This window comes from Oryzias latipes, chromosome 11, assembly GCF_002234675.1.
Source record: "Oryzias latipes chromosome 11, ASM223467v1".
In the NCBI taxonomy this organism is placed as follows: Eukaryota; Metazoa; Chordata; class Actinopteri; order Beloniformes; family Adrianichthyidae; genus Oryzias; species Oryzias latipes.
In genome coordinates this window covers 8840900-8859126 of record NC_019869.2, presented here as the reverse complement: position 1 = coordinate 8859126, position 18227 = coordinate 8840900, and the positions used below count along the sequence as shown (strand labels likewise).

General features: G+C 40.6%; 1 protein-coding gene across 1 annotated transcript in view; it reads right to left on the bottom strand.

Annotated features, from left to right (window-relative positions):
- gabbr2 (gamma-aminobutyric acid type B receptor subunit 2) overlaps window positions 1–13907 on the bottom strand; it is a 207594-nt gene extending 193687 nt beyond the window's left edge. The window contains exon 1 of the mRNA XM_023959777.1: window positions 12827–13907. Coding sequence (XP_023815545.1) covers window positions 12827–13141 — 315 coding nt within the window. The 5' untranslated portion in view covers window positions 13142–13907. The remainder of the gene's footprint in view (window positions 1–12826) is intronic.
- Between the last annotated feature and the right edge of the window lie 4320 nt (window positions 13908–18227).

The window sequence follows — 18227 nt, the reverse complement described above, 5'->3', positions numbered from 1 at the left end:
CGTTAGCCATGTTCCCGTTGGCTCCTTTATTTTTTTCTTGAAAGTAACTGCTTGTGGTCTTTATGGCAATACTAATGTTCCACAAAAATTCTAATAAGGAAAGTGATCAGTAATCTGTAACTCGGAGTGTACAAGAGTCCGTCAGATGAAAAGTGGAGGACCAATAGGATTTCTGTCATCTCTACAGCCACCAAGGAATCCCGCCCGGTCCTGATTGGATTCAGCTGTTTTAATATGGTTGATTATGTTGTAGGTATCTAGGGAGCTGATGTTGAAATGTTCTGCTGGTTTCCTTTGTCATGCTTCAAGTTTGGTGATAAAAGTATTTTGTGGAAATTGCTTTTACTGCATTTGGGTCGTCGGCGTTCACCGTCACAGTTTGAAAGCATCAGGTTTTTCAAACCCGCTGCTCCAGGTCCATTTAAGCCCCTTCACTGTAGGTCCTGAACACTGACTGTATAAAGCCGCAACCGTGTAAAAACACCATAAGCTCTACAACTGGCCATTCCAGCCATAATTTCTGTTCCTATTGACCTACTCTGACATGATTTGCTTGTTGATGTAACAACCAAAGGAAAGCTGTGTAGTTGAAACATGTACAGAAGCTGCGAGCAGCATTTACAGCACAGCCATTTCACTGTGCACTGATCCAAGAGGATGTGCATTTGTGTGTGCTATGGGCTGTGGAATGGGGTTCATTTTTCTAAATAGTCAGAATTGCTTGAAATAGAATGCTCAGATTAAATACAATTCCACCGATACAGTCCAAGACAGAACAATTTAATCTGCTCTGCCTCCCATTTATCCAACCAGCCATCCATTAGGGCCTAAACACACATAGCACTGGTTCACAGTTTGGTGGGACATGATCTCTTATCATCACTGTACAGCATTTTTTTTCTGTACATTGTATGGCCGGGACAGATTTGTACACAATTACTGCTGTACATACAAACCTTAGATGAAGGTGATATTCTTGACTCACAAAAGAGAAAGAAAAAGATACTGATGGATATCAAATTTGCCGGATGGACAAAAGTGAGCAGCAAATCCAATTACTTTTAAAGTATTTCTGCAAGTGAAGGCAGGGGGAAACTGAGTAACAATAAGAACTTCCACACCTCTATCGCTATCACACATTTTCATGGCTACCAGCAAAACACAAAATGAGAATTTATCTAATCACACAGAGGGGAAAACAAATACAGAAGTCTAGTTCCAGCTGGCTTTTCTGCATTTAGCATAGCGCTGGCTTTTTACAAGACAGCGTTTGTGAAGGGATTCAGCAGGTCGTTCTGACGGAACTTACATTAATGGTTCATGATCACTTGGACGACTACTGAGTAAATCAGTGCCCACACTTTTTGGCATGCAAGCTACTTTTGAGACCACAAGCTCCAAAAGATCTATCTATCTATCTGAGAGTAGTTTGTGTGTCCCTTCTAAGTGCACTTACGTATCACGTGCACGCCGTGCTACAGCCTTTGCACGTGGCCAGTAAGAAGGCACTCATTGTACCTTACTAATGACTGCACAACAGTCTCACCCGTACGTCATGACCGCATGCAACTTACATTAGCCTTACAAACACTTCCCAAAACACTCACTACATACACAACAATGGTACTTTTCATTTTCAAGATGTCTCTTGAGGTGACCATGCGGCCCTCAAGGGATCCACATGTGTGTCCCGCAGATCCCTTGGTGCAGCCACTCCTCTCTAAGACCCTCAGACGACCCAACAAACAGCAGGGTCAACCCCCGTCCGCGGGCATGTGACGTTATTTAATGTTTCAGTTTCACATACTGGTCAACAAAGCAAACAGACCCACTGAGATCCACTAATCCCAAGTTTACACACACAAAAAGGAACAGTGTCAAACACATGCAGTGACTGAATGCAATCACCTGCCTAAGGTCACTGTCTTTTTATAAACAGGAACAGGCAAGTGCACACGTGCCAGTCAATGTGCTTTCTTCCAAAGAATCTGGCAATATTTGGCTTCTTTGTTTAGTAGCGAACAATTATATGTGATTTAATGTAATTACAAGAGCAGCAAGGGTACGTTCCCTCTCTGCTTATTGTTCTGTGCTGTGCCCTCCTCCCCCTCACCCGCTCTGCAAGCAGGAGCATGTAGAGAGCGTTTGTCCAATCCCTAATGACAACCGCACACCAATTCCACGATAATCCTTTCATTTCTGTCAACTCACCAGGGAGGGAAGGCAGGCGGAGAGGTAAACGTAGCATGTGTGAACGTGTGGGTGTTTATGTGTTTCTAATATAAGAGAAAGTTGTATCAGACAGTGAAACAAGATATAAAAGGCTTGACAGGGATGATTCGGTCATCGGTGGTTAAAAAAAAACCCAAAACATGTCAGATTCAAGTACGTTAATACAATTTGACTGCATTAAAACAGTTTCAAAGTATTTTGCACGCTTGCCCTTCTGTCTCTTAGGTTTTTTCACTCTTACGCAGCACTTTAGGGATGGAAACTCCTCAGACGTGCCACAGCAGGGCACCTCTCCTGAGGTTTGGTTACCATACGCACAAAATTCTCTGGGTTGCTGAAGAGGGAGTTACACTTAGACAACAACAACAACACAAACATTTACCTGTCTAAGTCTACATTGACCCAAAACAGGTAAATGATTTGCAGTGTTGGCTAATTTGAGACAAAAAGAAACATGCATTTTTTACAGCCACATTAACCCTCTTTGTTAAATACGGTCTATTCTTCATTAGCAGTCACTCACTGCTTTTCATATATCAAACCAAACACACAAAGGTTTGTGTGTTACTGCATCACCATTACTTTTTAAAATATTCTGCAAGAGTCCTGCTTGATTATGACTTTAAATTGAAGTAAGGAGTTACCATCACGGTAATCAGCATGACCACAAAGGGACTATACTGGAATTCATTTGCATATTAAACAGCAGTCCACCAACTGAAACATGAAAACATGTTAACATGCACGCAAATATTCCAATCTCATCAATGGAGTAGGCTAAGATCCTGAATTAAACACCACTATGTAAACAGTCACATTAGCTGCAAGGTTTTTTTTCCCGAATATAATGTGGGTTCTGTAGATTTAATTAGAACAGGCATGTCCAAAGTCCGGCCCGTGCTGTGAATCAGATTCAGACTCCCATTACCTCCCCATCAACCATTTCTTGTCACACGTAAACAATGTTTTCAGTACTTGTTTGTGATACCATATTTTCTTCGGCATTTTTCTTACTGTATTCTGATTGACAGTGACTGGGAAATTACAGTTGTGACGAGGGAAATTCCCACGATTCATTGGTGTTTTTAGTAAAATACGGTAAAGCCTTTGTACAGTATTACTCCTGACCTTGCAGTAAAATACTGCCCAGTTTTCAGAAAGCTGTCACAGTGTACAAGACATAATGAAACTATTAACTATTAACTACTCCTCCCCCATGAGCGCATATATACCAGCTCATAGACCAGCTATTTCAGAATTGACAAAGCCTCTTGGATAAGAGGTGAAACTTTAAAACCAAGTCCAGATGACATCCCCTAAAACTACTACAATGGAACCAACCTGGATGAATGAGAGTCTTCATAGACATATTAACTATTAGGATTTTCAAGAGGAGTTGAATAGATTGCCAGAAAAAGGGAGTGGGATGAAGTGGACTTATATGATCTCAGCTGTGCTTTCTTAATAATGATTGTCTAAATTCTATTGAACGCCATTGTAAACCAGTTGCTGAAACCTTTTGTGTCACTTTGTAGTTTATTTCTCAGACTGTTAATAATTTCTTAAAAAGTAAAGTTGACAGCAGAAGCCACCAGGATAAATGGACATTTGGAACATCTTTGTAGCTAAATACAAAACAATTGTGTCCATGGTTTTTGAATAGAAAATCATTTATTTCCATTTATTTGCCATTTATGAATTCGAAAATGTAAAAATTTACATTGAGCATTTAATAGTGAATAATATGCAGCATTTCATGTGAACCCAGAGTTAAAGTGGATGAAAGTTTTCTTTTCCAGATTTTTTATTATTTTATTTTTGATCCATAAATACAAATTGTACAGTAAGTTAGGAAATAATTGTATTTCATTCTTTCATTCTTTGGGAAAGACAAAATGTTCCAATTGCAATAGAAATTTACATATAATGTCATTATAGGAGTTCAAAGAATGCAGGCATATTGGTTGACCCTCACTTATCTTTATCTGACCACATTTGGCCCTCTTTCCAAAAAGTTTGAACACCCCTGATTTAGAATGTACTTTACCATGCTAAATGTTGTTCACCAAAAACAATGTCATTTGTTCACTAACTTGCTTGGAAACTTGAATTGATTTTTTTTAAATATGTTTCAACCCTTTTAAACACACAATCAAGAATATAATGCAGGATATGTTCTTTGTTTCAAACAGACAATTTTTGTAAGCATAGTTTATGGCTGATTTGACCAAAAGCTTTCGTGTGACTGCCTGATTTTTTTAAATGTCGGTGTGAGATGAATCATTCCGTCTGGAATAACACTCACCAACTACCAAAAAAAGTGCTTCTGCCCACACGTCCACAGGAGACCTTTCCTTTCTTTTTTCTCAAGCAAGACTAATGTACATTTTGACTTTTCAACAAATACACAGGCTTGCTTAATGTGCTTAAAAGTGATTAGCTCTCAAGTTTTCTGTTCTTTTGGCCTCACGGTGTGAATGATTGTGTCATTAGCAGACTGGTGCAGTCATTGAGGTCTGCCTAATGCATGGGAAAGGTCAAAAGAGCAATACGTTTAAAATAATGCATTAGCAACAAAAGTGCCACTTCTGCTAGGTTGGGGTTGTGAGGGGCTGTAAGCAAGCGGGAAAGAGTGTAAACAGATAGATGACAGGAAGTGCGGTTGTCTTACTCCATGCCAACAGTCTACAAGTAAGAGATTAGTTTCTAATGAACTCCTGCCGCTCTACAGAAACTATCTCCAAGAACACAACACTGGCATCACACGACAGCGTCACCTGGGTGTCATATGTGCATATAACTTCTTTTTTCATTCATTCATCTTCTAAGCCGTTTTGTCCCTTTCGGGGTCACGGGGCTGCTGGAGCCTATCCCAGCCACTCGTGGGCAAAGGCGGGGGACATCCTGGACAGGTCGTCAACCGATGGTAGAGCCACAAATCACACACCCATGCACACTCACATTCACACTGGGGACAATTAACCCTTGTGCTATCTTAGATGACCCCACCCTTACATTGACGTGTTCTTCCTACCATGAAAAGGTGGATAAAGGTGGAAAGATTTCATGTAATCCATGGACACCGGTGAAGATCACAAATCATTGAAGAAAAAAGGTTCAGAGCACTGTCTAGTGGGTCTAGATGACCCGACTCCCAATGTTAAAGTGCCTAGGATAGCACAAGGGTTAAGAGTAACCAATGAACCAATGAAGCATGTTTTTTTCTTTTTTTTTGGACGGTGGGAGGAAGCCGGAATCCCCGGAGAAAACCCACACATGCACGGTGAAAACATGCAACCTCCACACAGAAAGGTCCCCCATCGATGTTCTGCTTCAGGTCCCCCAGCCGGTACTTGAACTAGGGGCCTTCTTGCTGTGAGGCAAGAGCGCTAACCACTGCGCCAGCATGCAGTGGTTAGCGGCACGCGATACAGTTCTACGAAGGACAATGGTACGTTCCATTTTCATGACGTCCCTGGCCGTACGAGCCTCAAATAACTGCAAGACGCACCTCCACTCCCCTCCTCCGCTTCGCTCTGGCACCCTCCATGGGCCCACACAACAAAAAACCTGCAGCCCCCATGCAGGTCAATCCCCAAACCGATGTGACTAAGGCTTTAGTCTTTCTCAAACCTTTCAGGCCCCTGGCAGGCCAACTCAAGCAAAGGGCAGCAATTACTGCTTAAATGGAGTATTTATTGAAGTTCGCTCCATGTCACTCAGATTTGGTTTGATGTAGAGTGAGTCAGCACTCTCATAAATCCTAACACTATTTTGAACTTACAAAAGTTTCAGGATCCTTTAATCAGATCTACTGGACATAAATCAATGCATGCAGTAATTGCTTTCTTTTTTCTAACAGCCATTAAATAATTTAGCCTCAGAGAAAAAACAATGCAAATGGCATCGCATTACGAGCTAACAAGAATTAAGAGAGTGGCCATTTCCTCTTCCTGCACAGAAGATGACATAACCCTATTTCGGGATGTTCATCTCATAGCTCCACACAGCACTTTTCGCTCTCGCCTTTCTCCCCCTGATTCCCCCCAGAGACCTGATCGCTCAATAAGAAGGGCTGCTGCTCATTGATCCTCACTCTCTGCAGCGGGTCAGCGGATACAGTCACACTCAGCCCTCTGTGTTCTCCTAGCGTAAAGCCAAACTGTCATATAGTGCTTGTTCCCAGTGGGTCAAGCTGCCCCAACGTAGGGTATTGGAGAAAAAGTATGTGCAACCTAGGACAGCCAACTTTTGTTGATGATTGTTTCTGTGCAACATCATTTATTTATATGATTATAGCAATCATCTTGATGGCCATGTAAAGGCCATGTAACACAGTCACTATTTACATGCATTGGTGAGGGTCACTTAATTAGCTCTGATTTATTTTTAGTTTGTTAGATTTACAACTCTCTGGCTGAAATGCACCACAAATGGTAAAATAAACTGTATGTAATTACTGCTGACATTACACTAGCTACATTTGCTGCATTGAGATGTGGCAGATGGTGTCTTTTATTTTGAAAGAAAGTGCTGCTAATCTATGTCAAAAAGTTATTAACGATTTCATAAAAGGCTTTTTTCTGTTTGTTTTATTTATGCCGCCCAAAAAAACAATAGTTCCTTTACATTTACCATAATAGTAACAATTACTCAAATATAAATTAGGATCTTATTTTTCTTAAGGGTAAAGTAAAACTTCATGGATTGTTGTCTGTAAGAAATCGACCCGATTGGCTCTTTAACAAAAACACAAAATTCTTGGAGGATTACAAAGTTTATGTGTATTTTATGTGGTGTATACATTAATCTTTTGCAGATGTGCGTGATTTTCGCAAGATGCAAATGCAAATGTGTGGCTTTCCACGACCCTACCACGAATGTCCATTGAACTTTTCGACCATGTACCCCCGATGTATTACTTTTATATCGCATATACGGCGCACATACCACGTTCGAATGACACAATTGATGCACCAATTACTAATAAATTGTGTATAAATACTGCAATAATCACACATGGTTCATGTTCTACGTTGTTTTGCGTGTTCTTTGCGTGGTTTATCTGTACTTCTTCCGTGGTTTTAACGTGGTTCATTCGTGATACATCAGTGAAAATTTCACATAAAGAACCAAAACCTTTCCTTTAGAAAGAACATATTTACTGTATGATGAGAGTCTGCGCTACCATGTCAACATTTTTTCAACTATTACAAACTTTCTTGCTCACACGTTTTCATGGCTATCAACAAAACATAAGATGAGAAATTATTTAATCACACCAAGAGGAAACAAATACAGAAGTCTAGTTATTTAGTCTATTTTGCTCTTCACCATCACTCAATAATGATCACTTTTTCCTATGGCTGACTATTAAATCCCCTTAATGCCTTACAAACTTACATTTATCACTGTTTGCATTACTAATTTTTTCTCAATAGATATATAGATATATAGATGGTCATGTGACATTGTTAAAAACATTTTATTTGTTTTTCTTTTTTTAGTATGAACTAAGGTCCTTGCTCCTACACCTGGCTGTGGTTCCTGTCTCCGGCTCGACTCGCGCCCTTGACTGTACCCACAACCACGGCTGGATGAAGCTCGTCTTCTGGACTTTTATATATATATATATATATATATATATATATATATATATATATATATATATATATATATATATATATATATATATATGTAGTTGTAGATTTAGACAAGTTAATTCTTCTCTAAGAGTTCTGGTAAATTGCCTGTCCGTCCTGGGGGAGGATCCCTCCTTCATGTGGGCACCCCTGAGGTTTCTTCGTTTTTTCCGGAATCCGGTTTTTTTGGGAGTTTTTCCTTACCGCGAAGGGGGGTCTAAGGGCAGGGATGCCAGTATAGCTTAGTCAGTTTGTTAGTTCATTTTAGTATTTTTCTATTGAACTCTTTGTATTCGTGATCCTTTTAAGTTCATGTTTTACTTCGAAGCCCATCGAGACGACTGTTGTTGTGATTTTGGGCTATACAAATAAAACTGAATTGAATTGAATTGAATTAAGGTGAATTCTTCTCTAGGGGAAATATATCTAAAAAGATTTTAATGGATTTCCAAAACATCATTGATTACATTCAATATTTTTAATATTAAACTTTAAACTTAGGCAAAAAATTAAATATTTGAATCTTAAATAAAATCTGAGAGGAAACTTTTTGATGGTGAAAAACATGCGCTTCGGAAACAAACAATCAACATCGAAACGTATTTTACTTTCTTTTCTTTCTCTGACTAATATTTTTCACATTGTCCTTATGTGGATATGAAATTAATCTTTGATTTTCTTGTTATGTAAAGGAATCCCCGTCACTTCCCTGCCTAGGAAGTGACTGCAATCCACTATATCACATTTACTAACACAGGTTCAGATGTCTTTAAATCACCCTGCTCACCGCCACCTCTCTGCCAGAAAGTCATCAACCTCTTGTCAACTCTTTAGCTCAGTTTTGGCCCTGCGTCTGCCCCTGCATCTGCCACTGGATCTGCTCCTGCCCAGTCTCTGCCGTGCTCATGCTCTTCTAGAATCCTAAAATTCCCTCTTTGCTGAACCTCAACACCCTCCGCTGAACCACTCTTTCCCCTTTATAAGGACTTCACTCCTCCCATTTCCAGCTGAAGAGTAGCTGAGCAATAGCTGTTCACTCTGCTCCTGCTAACTCCACTCTCCCTTTCTAGCATCCACTCATCTCCGCCTCTTTGGTGTGGACCTGGTTCTTCCTGCCTGACTTCCTGTTCTATTGCCACTACATCCTGAATAAACTTGTTCTTACATCTTTTTTGTTATTGTTCCGTTACATCAAATCGTGCTATCTTGTGGGGTCCAGATGACCTCACTCTTAAATTGACGTTTTCATGTAATCCATGGACACCAGTGAAGATCACGAATCATTGAAGAAAAAAGGTTCAGCGCACTGTCTTCTGGGGTATAGATGACCCCACTCCCAACGTCAAGATGCCTTGTCCAAAAAGTGCTTCATAGAATTTAAAATTGTCCCTTAGCTGAGACTGTGTGTGGTTTTTGTGTCAAACATAGCATAAATCTCAATTCATAGCAATGAATGTATAAGAGAACTGGACCGAGCGGGTGTGACGTTACCCATGGAAAATGACTTCCTTCCAGCTCAACCAAATGAAGTCCATTCGGTCACTATTTTTTTCCCATATAGTCGCCACCATCTTGGAGGCAGATGACGTCAATAAGCAGTGATTGGTCCGAGTCAGTCTGGCAATCACTCTAATCAATCAGGAGAGAGCTTGTTGAAATGCCACACCTCTACCAGTTGAAAGCAGACCACATGAAATCTTTTCATCAAGCATTTCAAATGTTCAGTGTCAGGCCAACAGGCACCAACTCCTTTAGTTGAGGCATCTGATTGGTCAGTTTATAACTTGAATAACTTCCAATAAAGAAAAACATGTTTAAAAAATCATCAGCGCAAAAATGGTTATTCCCACAAATACAATGACTGTGTAACAAACTGGTTATTTCTCTATAGACGTCTATGGGATTTTTGCTTTTCGGAACTAGCAGGTACTTCCTGTCTGGAACACGAGGGGGGAGGAGTCACTCAATTCAGTTCTTTTATCCAGTCAATGATTTATAGTTTCCCTTTCCAGGAATTTGAATGAAAGCAAACACACAAAACAAGCATTGATCATGTTCTTAAATCGAAAGTTACAGCCAAAAGAAGTTCTTCAGCATCACTGGAGTTGATAAAAAAGCTTCCAGATTTTTATCTTGAACCCCAGATTTTCTAATAGTAAAAAGTTCCAGAAGTTCTCATCATTTTGGCACAGAACTAGTCTGCAACCATCTTCTTGTTCAGACCCTTTGCTGTGGAACCACCCCTTGTCATCCTCTTCATCAGCTCTGACACCCATCCACACCAACAAGGGGGACTGGACTGCCTCTGCTTAGTCTACCAATGGCTCCACTGACAGGGGATAAAGGGATAAAGAGCCTCTGCTCAGGGACTGATTACTTACATCTGCCAGGCTAAATCCCAGGGCTCACACATAAACATACAGGCATGTACAAACCTCACACAGCCTCACACTTTGCCTGCTCCTAGCTGCAACAAACCCATTCATGCATGTTTTGTTTTCTGACATCAGCATGTGGTATGTTGAAAGCTGCGTGCATGAGTGTGTCCTGAGGACTTTTAATCAAGTGTAAGGCAAAGATTCAGGAAAAATAATAATATTTTAAGGTAAGTTATTTCGTTGCTATTTACTTCATATTAGTACATATATGGACATTCTGGTTGTTGCATAACTTTTAGCTATACAACCCTGTTCTAAAGTTCACATTTAAACTCAGATTTATGTCTTTGCGAGTTGCTCTTTAACAGCACTTAAAAAAAAAAAAAAACTCCATAAATGAAAAACTACTATTTTTAACAATCTTAGCAATAGCTCAGGAAGACTCACTGATTGGTTGTATCGAAAATCTGGTACTGCCATCCAAGCTATCCTCGGAAGCGGATGGCGGCTGGCCCACTGACCTCTTACTTCAAGCTCATCTTTCTCCCCCGGGGATAGGAATAGACAAATCATAACTCTCATAACAGCATATTAATCCCATGGTTTCAGAGCACGCCGCCGTGACTGAGGGCTTTCCCCGGTCAGGCCTGGCATGCTCTCTTCCCATAAAAAGCACCTGTACATATTCAAGATACTGAAAAAATTAGTTTTTTGTTCTTTTCTTTTTTTTGATTGTAATTGATTTTTTTCTTGTTTGATTGCTCTAACAAATGTTGTCATTGTGTGGAATTCTAGTAATACTAGTTAAATATTCTGAAGGTACGGTGGCCCTAAAGTGCAAATCAATAAATCACTCAGCCCAAAAGCATATTACAGACTTCCAAGAAAACATTTCAGATTACAACAGTAATTTCCAGAAATCAAAATAAAATATAGAAGCAATTTAACTTAAAAAGAAACTGGTAAACATAAGTACTATGGGACATCATTAGATGATGTTGTTTGTCCATCATTTTAACCAAAAGTTGCTTTATAAAGCGATACTGGATATGCGCACAAAACTGTTATGCTATGTTCACACTTGGCTCGAAAACATGCAATCGAGCAACTACTTACGATGAAAAGCCTGTGTAAACACATGTGTCTAAAAAATCGTACTATCACGAATCGCTAAGCAAGCTTTATGTCACTTTTCGGGCTCTCTGAACAAAACCAATGGCGACTGAACGTGTTGTCATACCAGTTGAACTTTGACCAATCTGGGACTTGGATTTGGAAGCGACGAATGGATAGCGTCCTTTTCAAAAATTGGAACTGCCAACCGTTTGAAAATTCATCATGGAGGAGAGATTAATATTTGAGGTTTATGCCTGGCTGGAATTCTATGACACCAAGTCTTTCATATGATGGAATAGAGCTGTGAAAGAAAAAGCCTGGAACAAGATTCATGAGATTTGCACCGCTTTGACATTTTGCACTAAGCCTCTTCCAACTGTAGGTACATGTGCTAGTATCTGGTAGTGACAGTCCAGTGTCAAAACTATATGTCAAATGTGCATTCAAAAACCCACGTTCAGTGCATTCTTGAACGCACCACACATGCCTGGTGTGTGGTTTACATAGAATTAAAAGCATGCGGACATTGAAGACGCATTCTAAAAACTCAAACGTCACCATCCAATCAGTGATGTCCCATAGTACCTTTTCCTGTTTCTTATTGTGTTTCGTATTTTAATATTTCATTTGGATTTCTGGAAATTACTTCTTTTTTTTTAGAATCTTGTTTTGGTTTCAAAAATGTAATGTTTTTTTTTTTTTTTTTTTTTTTTACTGCTATTTGTTTTGCTTATTGAATTGTTGGGATCTTTTGTGTTGAGTGATTTGTTGGTGTGATAGACACTTCAGGGCCATCATAGGAAGGTGTCTCCAGACCTGAATAAACTTAAACCTCTTTGGTGGAATGCAGTGGGATGAGGCTCGTGGATTTAGGAACTATCCAAGTACCGCCATCTTCAGGCAGGTAAGAAGAAGCCCTTTAATCTTTTGATTGAAGGACTGATTCGTGACTTAAAAAGAACTGGGTTCTAGTGGGTTCAAAGAAAAGATGCACCTATGGAACTATGTTGATTTTTTACTGTGGGGACAGCACAACAGTGCGCCGCGGGTTATGCGGCGCATTACACGTTAAATATATGAATGCGCTTCCAATGGCGTTGCGACAGCAGCATCAGCAGCAGCAGCAGCATCAGGATGAAGAGAAGAGAATAAGCACCAACGTTGTGTTGTCATTTTGGAGCAAAGCCGATCTGATTTGCCGTATTTAGTAGAACGGGGCCACTGAGGATGCGCAGATAACAAACAGGAGCCGATGTTTCCCCTTGGACGGACACAGTGAAGCGCTGCGGGGTGGCGCGCGCGCACAGAGCCTGCACGCGCGCATAAAAAAAAGAGCCTGCCCGCTCACCTACACACAGAATCTGCACGCGCGCTTATAAATAGAGCCTGCACGCGCACGTGAACACAGTGTGCACGCGCGCACCCACACAGATGCAAAAAATAAGAAGTATTATTTACCTCAGTGTCGTAAATTTTTGTGATGAGGGAAAAAGAGTACTTCCTGGACTCCCGTATATGTTGGATGGCGAGCTGAACCGCGGGTTCGATTCCCTGACTGATGCCGCTCATGAGGGCCGACTCGTTCATGGGCATAAGTACCATTATGGGCAAGTTTTCTCCATCTCTGGTGAACCAGCTGTTGTCCTGTCCGTGTTTGGTACGGTCGTTGCACACTTTGGCCAGAGCAGGGTGAAACAGCAGAACAGAGAGGAGCAGGCAGCCCACTGGGAGGTAAATCTCCCAGCCGTTGCAGTCCCTCCGGGATTGAGCCATGCTGCCGTGTGAGGTGACCAAATGAAATCCCACGGTACCCTCAAAGCTCAGACATCGCAAATTCAGACTCGATGCTCAGTTGCCATAAAATCACAATCCAGATTTGAAAAACAGAAGAGGCGTGGGTTCCACAGCATCCCCTGCAGTGGGAAAACCGCTCTTGTGGATTTGGACAGCGGACGCAATTTTTTGTTTGAGGATTTCTTAGAAATATTCCAAGATCTTAGAGAGAAGAGGTGGAGATCTACACCTTGTCTATCCAATCGATCTCCTGTCAAAATGCCAAAAGGAGCCTCTAAATGAACACCTAGTCTGAACCACTCATCCTCTCAATGCCATACTCCAGCAGGTAAGCCAGACCCCCACAGCAGGTGATGATAGCTGACAGGTCCTTGTTTTAATTCCAAGTAAATTCCCAGCCAACTGGATACAGCACTGTCGCGCGCAGCACCAAAACAAACACCAAAAAAAATTTTGAAGAAGAAGAAGGACAAAAAATCAGGATGAGAGGAAAATGCTGCGGAAGACAGACTACAGATGAGTGGAAGTTAAAAGCTTGACCCGCAGAGGTCTGATGCGTTGATGTCGAAAGGTTCTGCCTTGACAGCCTGCGGGACCGGGATGCTCATCTCCGATGGTGCGTCAGAGAGGCGCTGGAGCCGATGCTGGCGCTCACCGTGCGCGCAAAAGGGAGCTCTGACTGTGGAGGAGGAGAGGAAGCGAGCGAGGGAGGAGGATGAGGAGGGAGAGGGGGTAGGGGTGGGGGTGCAAGAGCGTGGTGGAGAGGCTGCATGTGGCTTTATGCAGGGCAAACTGAACCGAGGGTGATTTACAGGGCTTTTATGGAGTTTCAAATAACCGTGAGGCTGGACTGTAAAAAATGTGCAGCTGTTGCTGCAGTGTTGCAGCTTCGACAGGAAACAATGGGGGTAAAAAGAAAAAAGAAAAATCAAGCTGCATTTTTAGACACTCATTAGACATGCTGATCCTTTGGATGAGAATGTCCCCACAGCTGGGATTTGATTCCCACATCTGCACAAGTGCATCTGACCACCACTGCAAAAACAGAGCCGTAGAAATAAGTCAAGAAATCTTACCCCGTTGGCAGATTTTCTTTTAAAACGAAAGGTGAAAAGTCTGCCGATGGAATTCTTATTTTAAGAAAAACAATTCAAGTCATGTTTTCTCAAGCTAAGATTATTTTGCTATTGAAAACTTTCTTTAAAATTTTTCTTGCAAGAGAAAAAAATAGAAGTTTTTCTTGAAACAAGGGTCTTTTAATGTTATTAAGATTCAGTTTTTGCAGTGAAACACTTAAGCCATGTTCATATCGTCCTCTGTTCAAATGGCCACTTTCAATAAAAAGTCAATGTAAACATGGTACGTACACACCAGGCATGTGGGGGCATGTGTCAAGAACGCACTGAACATGGGTTTTTGTACACGCTCTTAACAGATGGTGTTCACACTGGACTGTCGTGACCTGATCCTAGCAAGCATACTCACAGTTGGAAGAAGCACTGTGCTAAATGTCTAAGTGGTGCAAATCTTGTGAATCTCTTCCAAGCTTTTTCTTTCACAGCTCTGTTCCAATATATTAAAAAAAGGGTGTCGTGTAATTCCAGCCAGACATAAACCACCATTATTTATTTCTTCTTCGTGATCCCTTTTGAGATGGTTGGGACTTCCATGTTTTGAAAAGGACACTACACCTAGATCACCAAGTCCCTGATTGGTCAAAGTTCAACTGGTTGAACGTGTGTTCAATGGCTGCACGCTTCCTACGTTGAATCTAGAGTTTAGCTCGAGTTTTTAATGTGGAAGCCCAAGACACGCATTTGAGTGTTTAAATAGATTTTTTATTGAAACTGGTCGCTCGTATGCATGTTTCTGAGCCCGATGTGAAAACATCATAATATTCCATGTTTAACACTAAAACACACAGAAGCTCCTCCAAAACGCCAAGTCAGTTGTGTTAAGAGTTAAACTACACTCACATCAAGTGACCACTTTCAATGAAAAATCTATTTAAATGTGCATAAATGTGCATTTCGGCTTCCGTGTCCAAAACTCTTATGTTCACGTGTCACTGCACAAGCTTCTACGACCGCTTTTGGGCTCTACCTACAGAACTGTTTCTGTAGGGACTCCGATTTGGCAATAAATTATGGACGGCATCCTTTCAATTCAAGGAGATGCCAATCATTAAAAAAAAAAAAATCATAGAGGAGAAATTAATAATTGCAGTTTGAGCCCGGCTAGAATTCTATGACACCAAGTCCGTGTCCGAGTTCCCTCCATACTGCCTAACTACTAAAAAACTGGAGCAAGATTCGTGACGTTGCGTTTCAACATTTCACACCAAGCCTTTACCAACTGTAGGTGACGGAAAAGGTGCCATGAACAGTAGAAAAAGACGAAGAAGAAGAAGCCCCTCCCTGTATGTCTAGTGTGAATTCTAGAACACCCATTTAACCGCACATGAACGTAGCTTTTTTTCTGCAACAAAAAAGATTTTACATTAAAAAAAAACACACGTCCTTACCTTCCTCATGCATAAATAAAAACAGTATGATGTCATAACAAGTCAAAAATCTATTAAGTTAAGTTAAAAATTATCATTACTAATTAAATGTTATCATTTTTATTATGACAACTACAGAATGAGGGTCAGCATATGCCGGCCACAGTGAGAACCTGCCTGTGCTTCTGTCTGCAGTGTAATCCAGCTGAACATGTTTCTCTGCTGGCATGAACACACAGCTTATTGCCTCTCTTTCCTCGGGGCAGGTTATATGCCCGTACAGACGGCATCTAAATTTTAATTCCCCTGCTTCATGTTAGCAGTTATTGCAGAACATTAGAACCTTTTGCTAATAACACTTTGACATGCTGGGAGAAAACGTTTCAGATATTCATCACCATAGACAAAAAGAATCAAAGATGAGGCCAGGCAACCAGAGAAATTCAATTGTGTCCCTATTCATCAGGATCATTGAGGTTTTTAATAACAGCGCAAAGACAAGTAGATGTATTTGCCTGATACAGATTGGAAACAAAGTTTATGTTCAGAGCTGAAGAATGATCCAATAGATAGGCCTTGGCTTATGAAGCTATTCATTTCCGATCATACAAAAAGCACAAATGTTGTTTGTCCTGTGGGTGTCGCTATCTTGAGAACCTGACACGTTAAAGAATCACTCTGATAGAAATTGTGTTTTTTTGTGTTTTTTTAACATGTTCTTGAAGCATTTATCTGATGACGGAAGACATTGATAAAGAAAATTAAGATTAAAATGGCCTTTCTGTCATGGTTTGGGTTTCTTTTGTCATGGTTTTTGATTTATTTCTTGTTCTGTCATGTTTGGTTCTGTTTCCTGTTTTATTTTGAAAGGTGTTCTGTTTGGTCATGTTCCTGAGTTTTACTTCCTGGTCCCAATCTGTCCTGATCTTGTTCACCTGTGTCTTGTCTGCCCTGCCTGTATTTAAGTCTCGTCTCTCCCTTCCTCTTGTGCTGGTCCATTAACGTCTGTAACGTCTTTTAACGTCTTCATGCCTCGTCATCCCTTCGTGCCTTGTTCCATGTTTCATGCCACGCCACAGTGAGTTTTGTTTTGTGATCCTGCTCTGCAGCGCCTTTTGTTACATTAATAAATCCCTTGCCCTGGAACCGTTTGCCTCCTGCCTCTGCGTCTGGGTCCTACCTGCTCTCGAGCCCCCTCACATGACACTTTCTTTGTTACGACTGTTGTAAATCAGGAGCAGATTAAAAATGCTCTTTGAAAAAGAGCTTATTTGAGATGTAGAAAATACACTGGCTATACACAGGCTGGTGCCTCACCTGCCACTCTCTCTTGTTTTCTGACAGAAAATTTGTATATTTGCTACATTTTTACCAAACAAAAGTTGAAAAAAGTAATCATGAAATAGACATGTCTATATAATTTAATGTCTGGTTCATTTTATTCAATGAATGTATTTTTAAAACTATGTTCCTGACTGCACCTCACTGCTGGGCGGGTCACAAGCTTCCTGCTCCATTTTGATGCATTCGCTGGTAGACAACTAGATCCATGTCCATCTTTGTTTTCCTCGTCCTAGGTGGCTCAGAACTGTACGGCTGGATAACTCCTATATTGCTCACCATTTTTTGTTGCATTCAGATGGATGACAGGAAATGTGGTCAGGCTTGCTCCACACCAACTGTTTAACCCACAACTCAGAGGCAAATTTGTAAGCCTTGTGCTATCCTAGGCACTTTAACATTGGGAGTTGGGTCATCTAGACCCACTAGACAGTGAGCTGAACCTTTTTTCTTCATTGATTTATGATCTTCACTGGTGTCCATGGATTACATGAAATCTTTCCACCTTTATCCACCTTTGTCATGGTAGGGAGAACACTCAATGCAAGGGTGGGGTCATAGGATAGCACAAGGGTTAGCACAAGGGTTAAACTCTTGCTTCTCTGAAGAAACTATATCCTAGAAATCGACATGTTTTTTTTTAGTTTGGCTAAAACGGCATGATCATAGTTAAAAGACCACTGGGAATGATTTTCAAATTGATCAGAAGATGATCAAATACAGATGCAATCTGTGATTAGAAGAGTGCGTTGGTCTGAAGGGCAAATGGTTTTCAACTGTTAACATGAAACAAAATGTCCTTGTATGTAATTTGCAGTAATAGAGAGGAACAAAGAACTTTCTGTTGTGAAGAAAACAGTGTATAATCCCTGTAATGCATCCACCCTTCCAGGAAATCAAGCCAACTCCAACAAGTTAGACAGAGGTTCAAACATTGAACTTTGCGACAACACATTCTTAATACTGTACTCCTTAGAAGAAAGTTCCTGTTTTTTTGCTTCCTTTCTCCAAATTATTATTATTTTTATTGTCTTTGCTTGTCTTCAAAAATGATACTTCCTCAAAACTGGTATTTTTGTTAAATTGCAATTTGTCATCCTAGCTGTAACCTCTTTGAAAATAGTTTGAATATTGCACTGCCGTGACTGAACTGACCCTTTTAGATTCTTAACGCACAGGTCATTTATTACAAGGCCACATTCTCCACACACAATAGACACA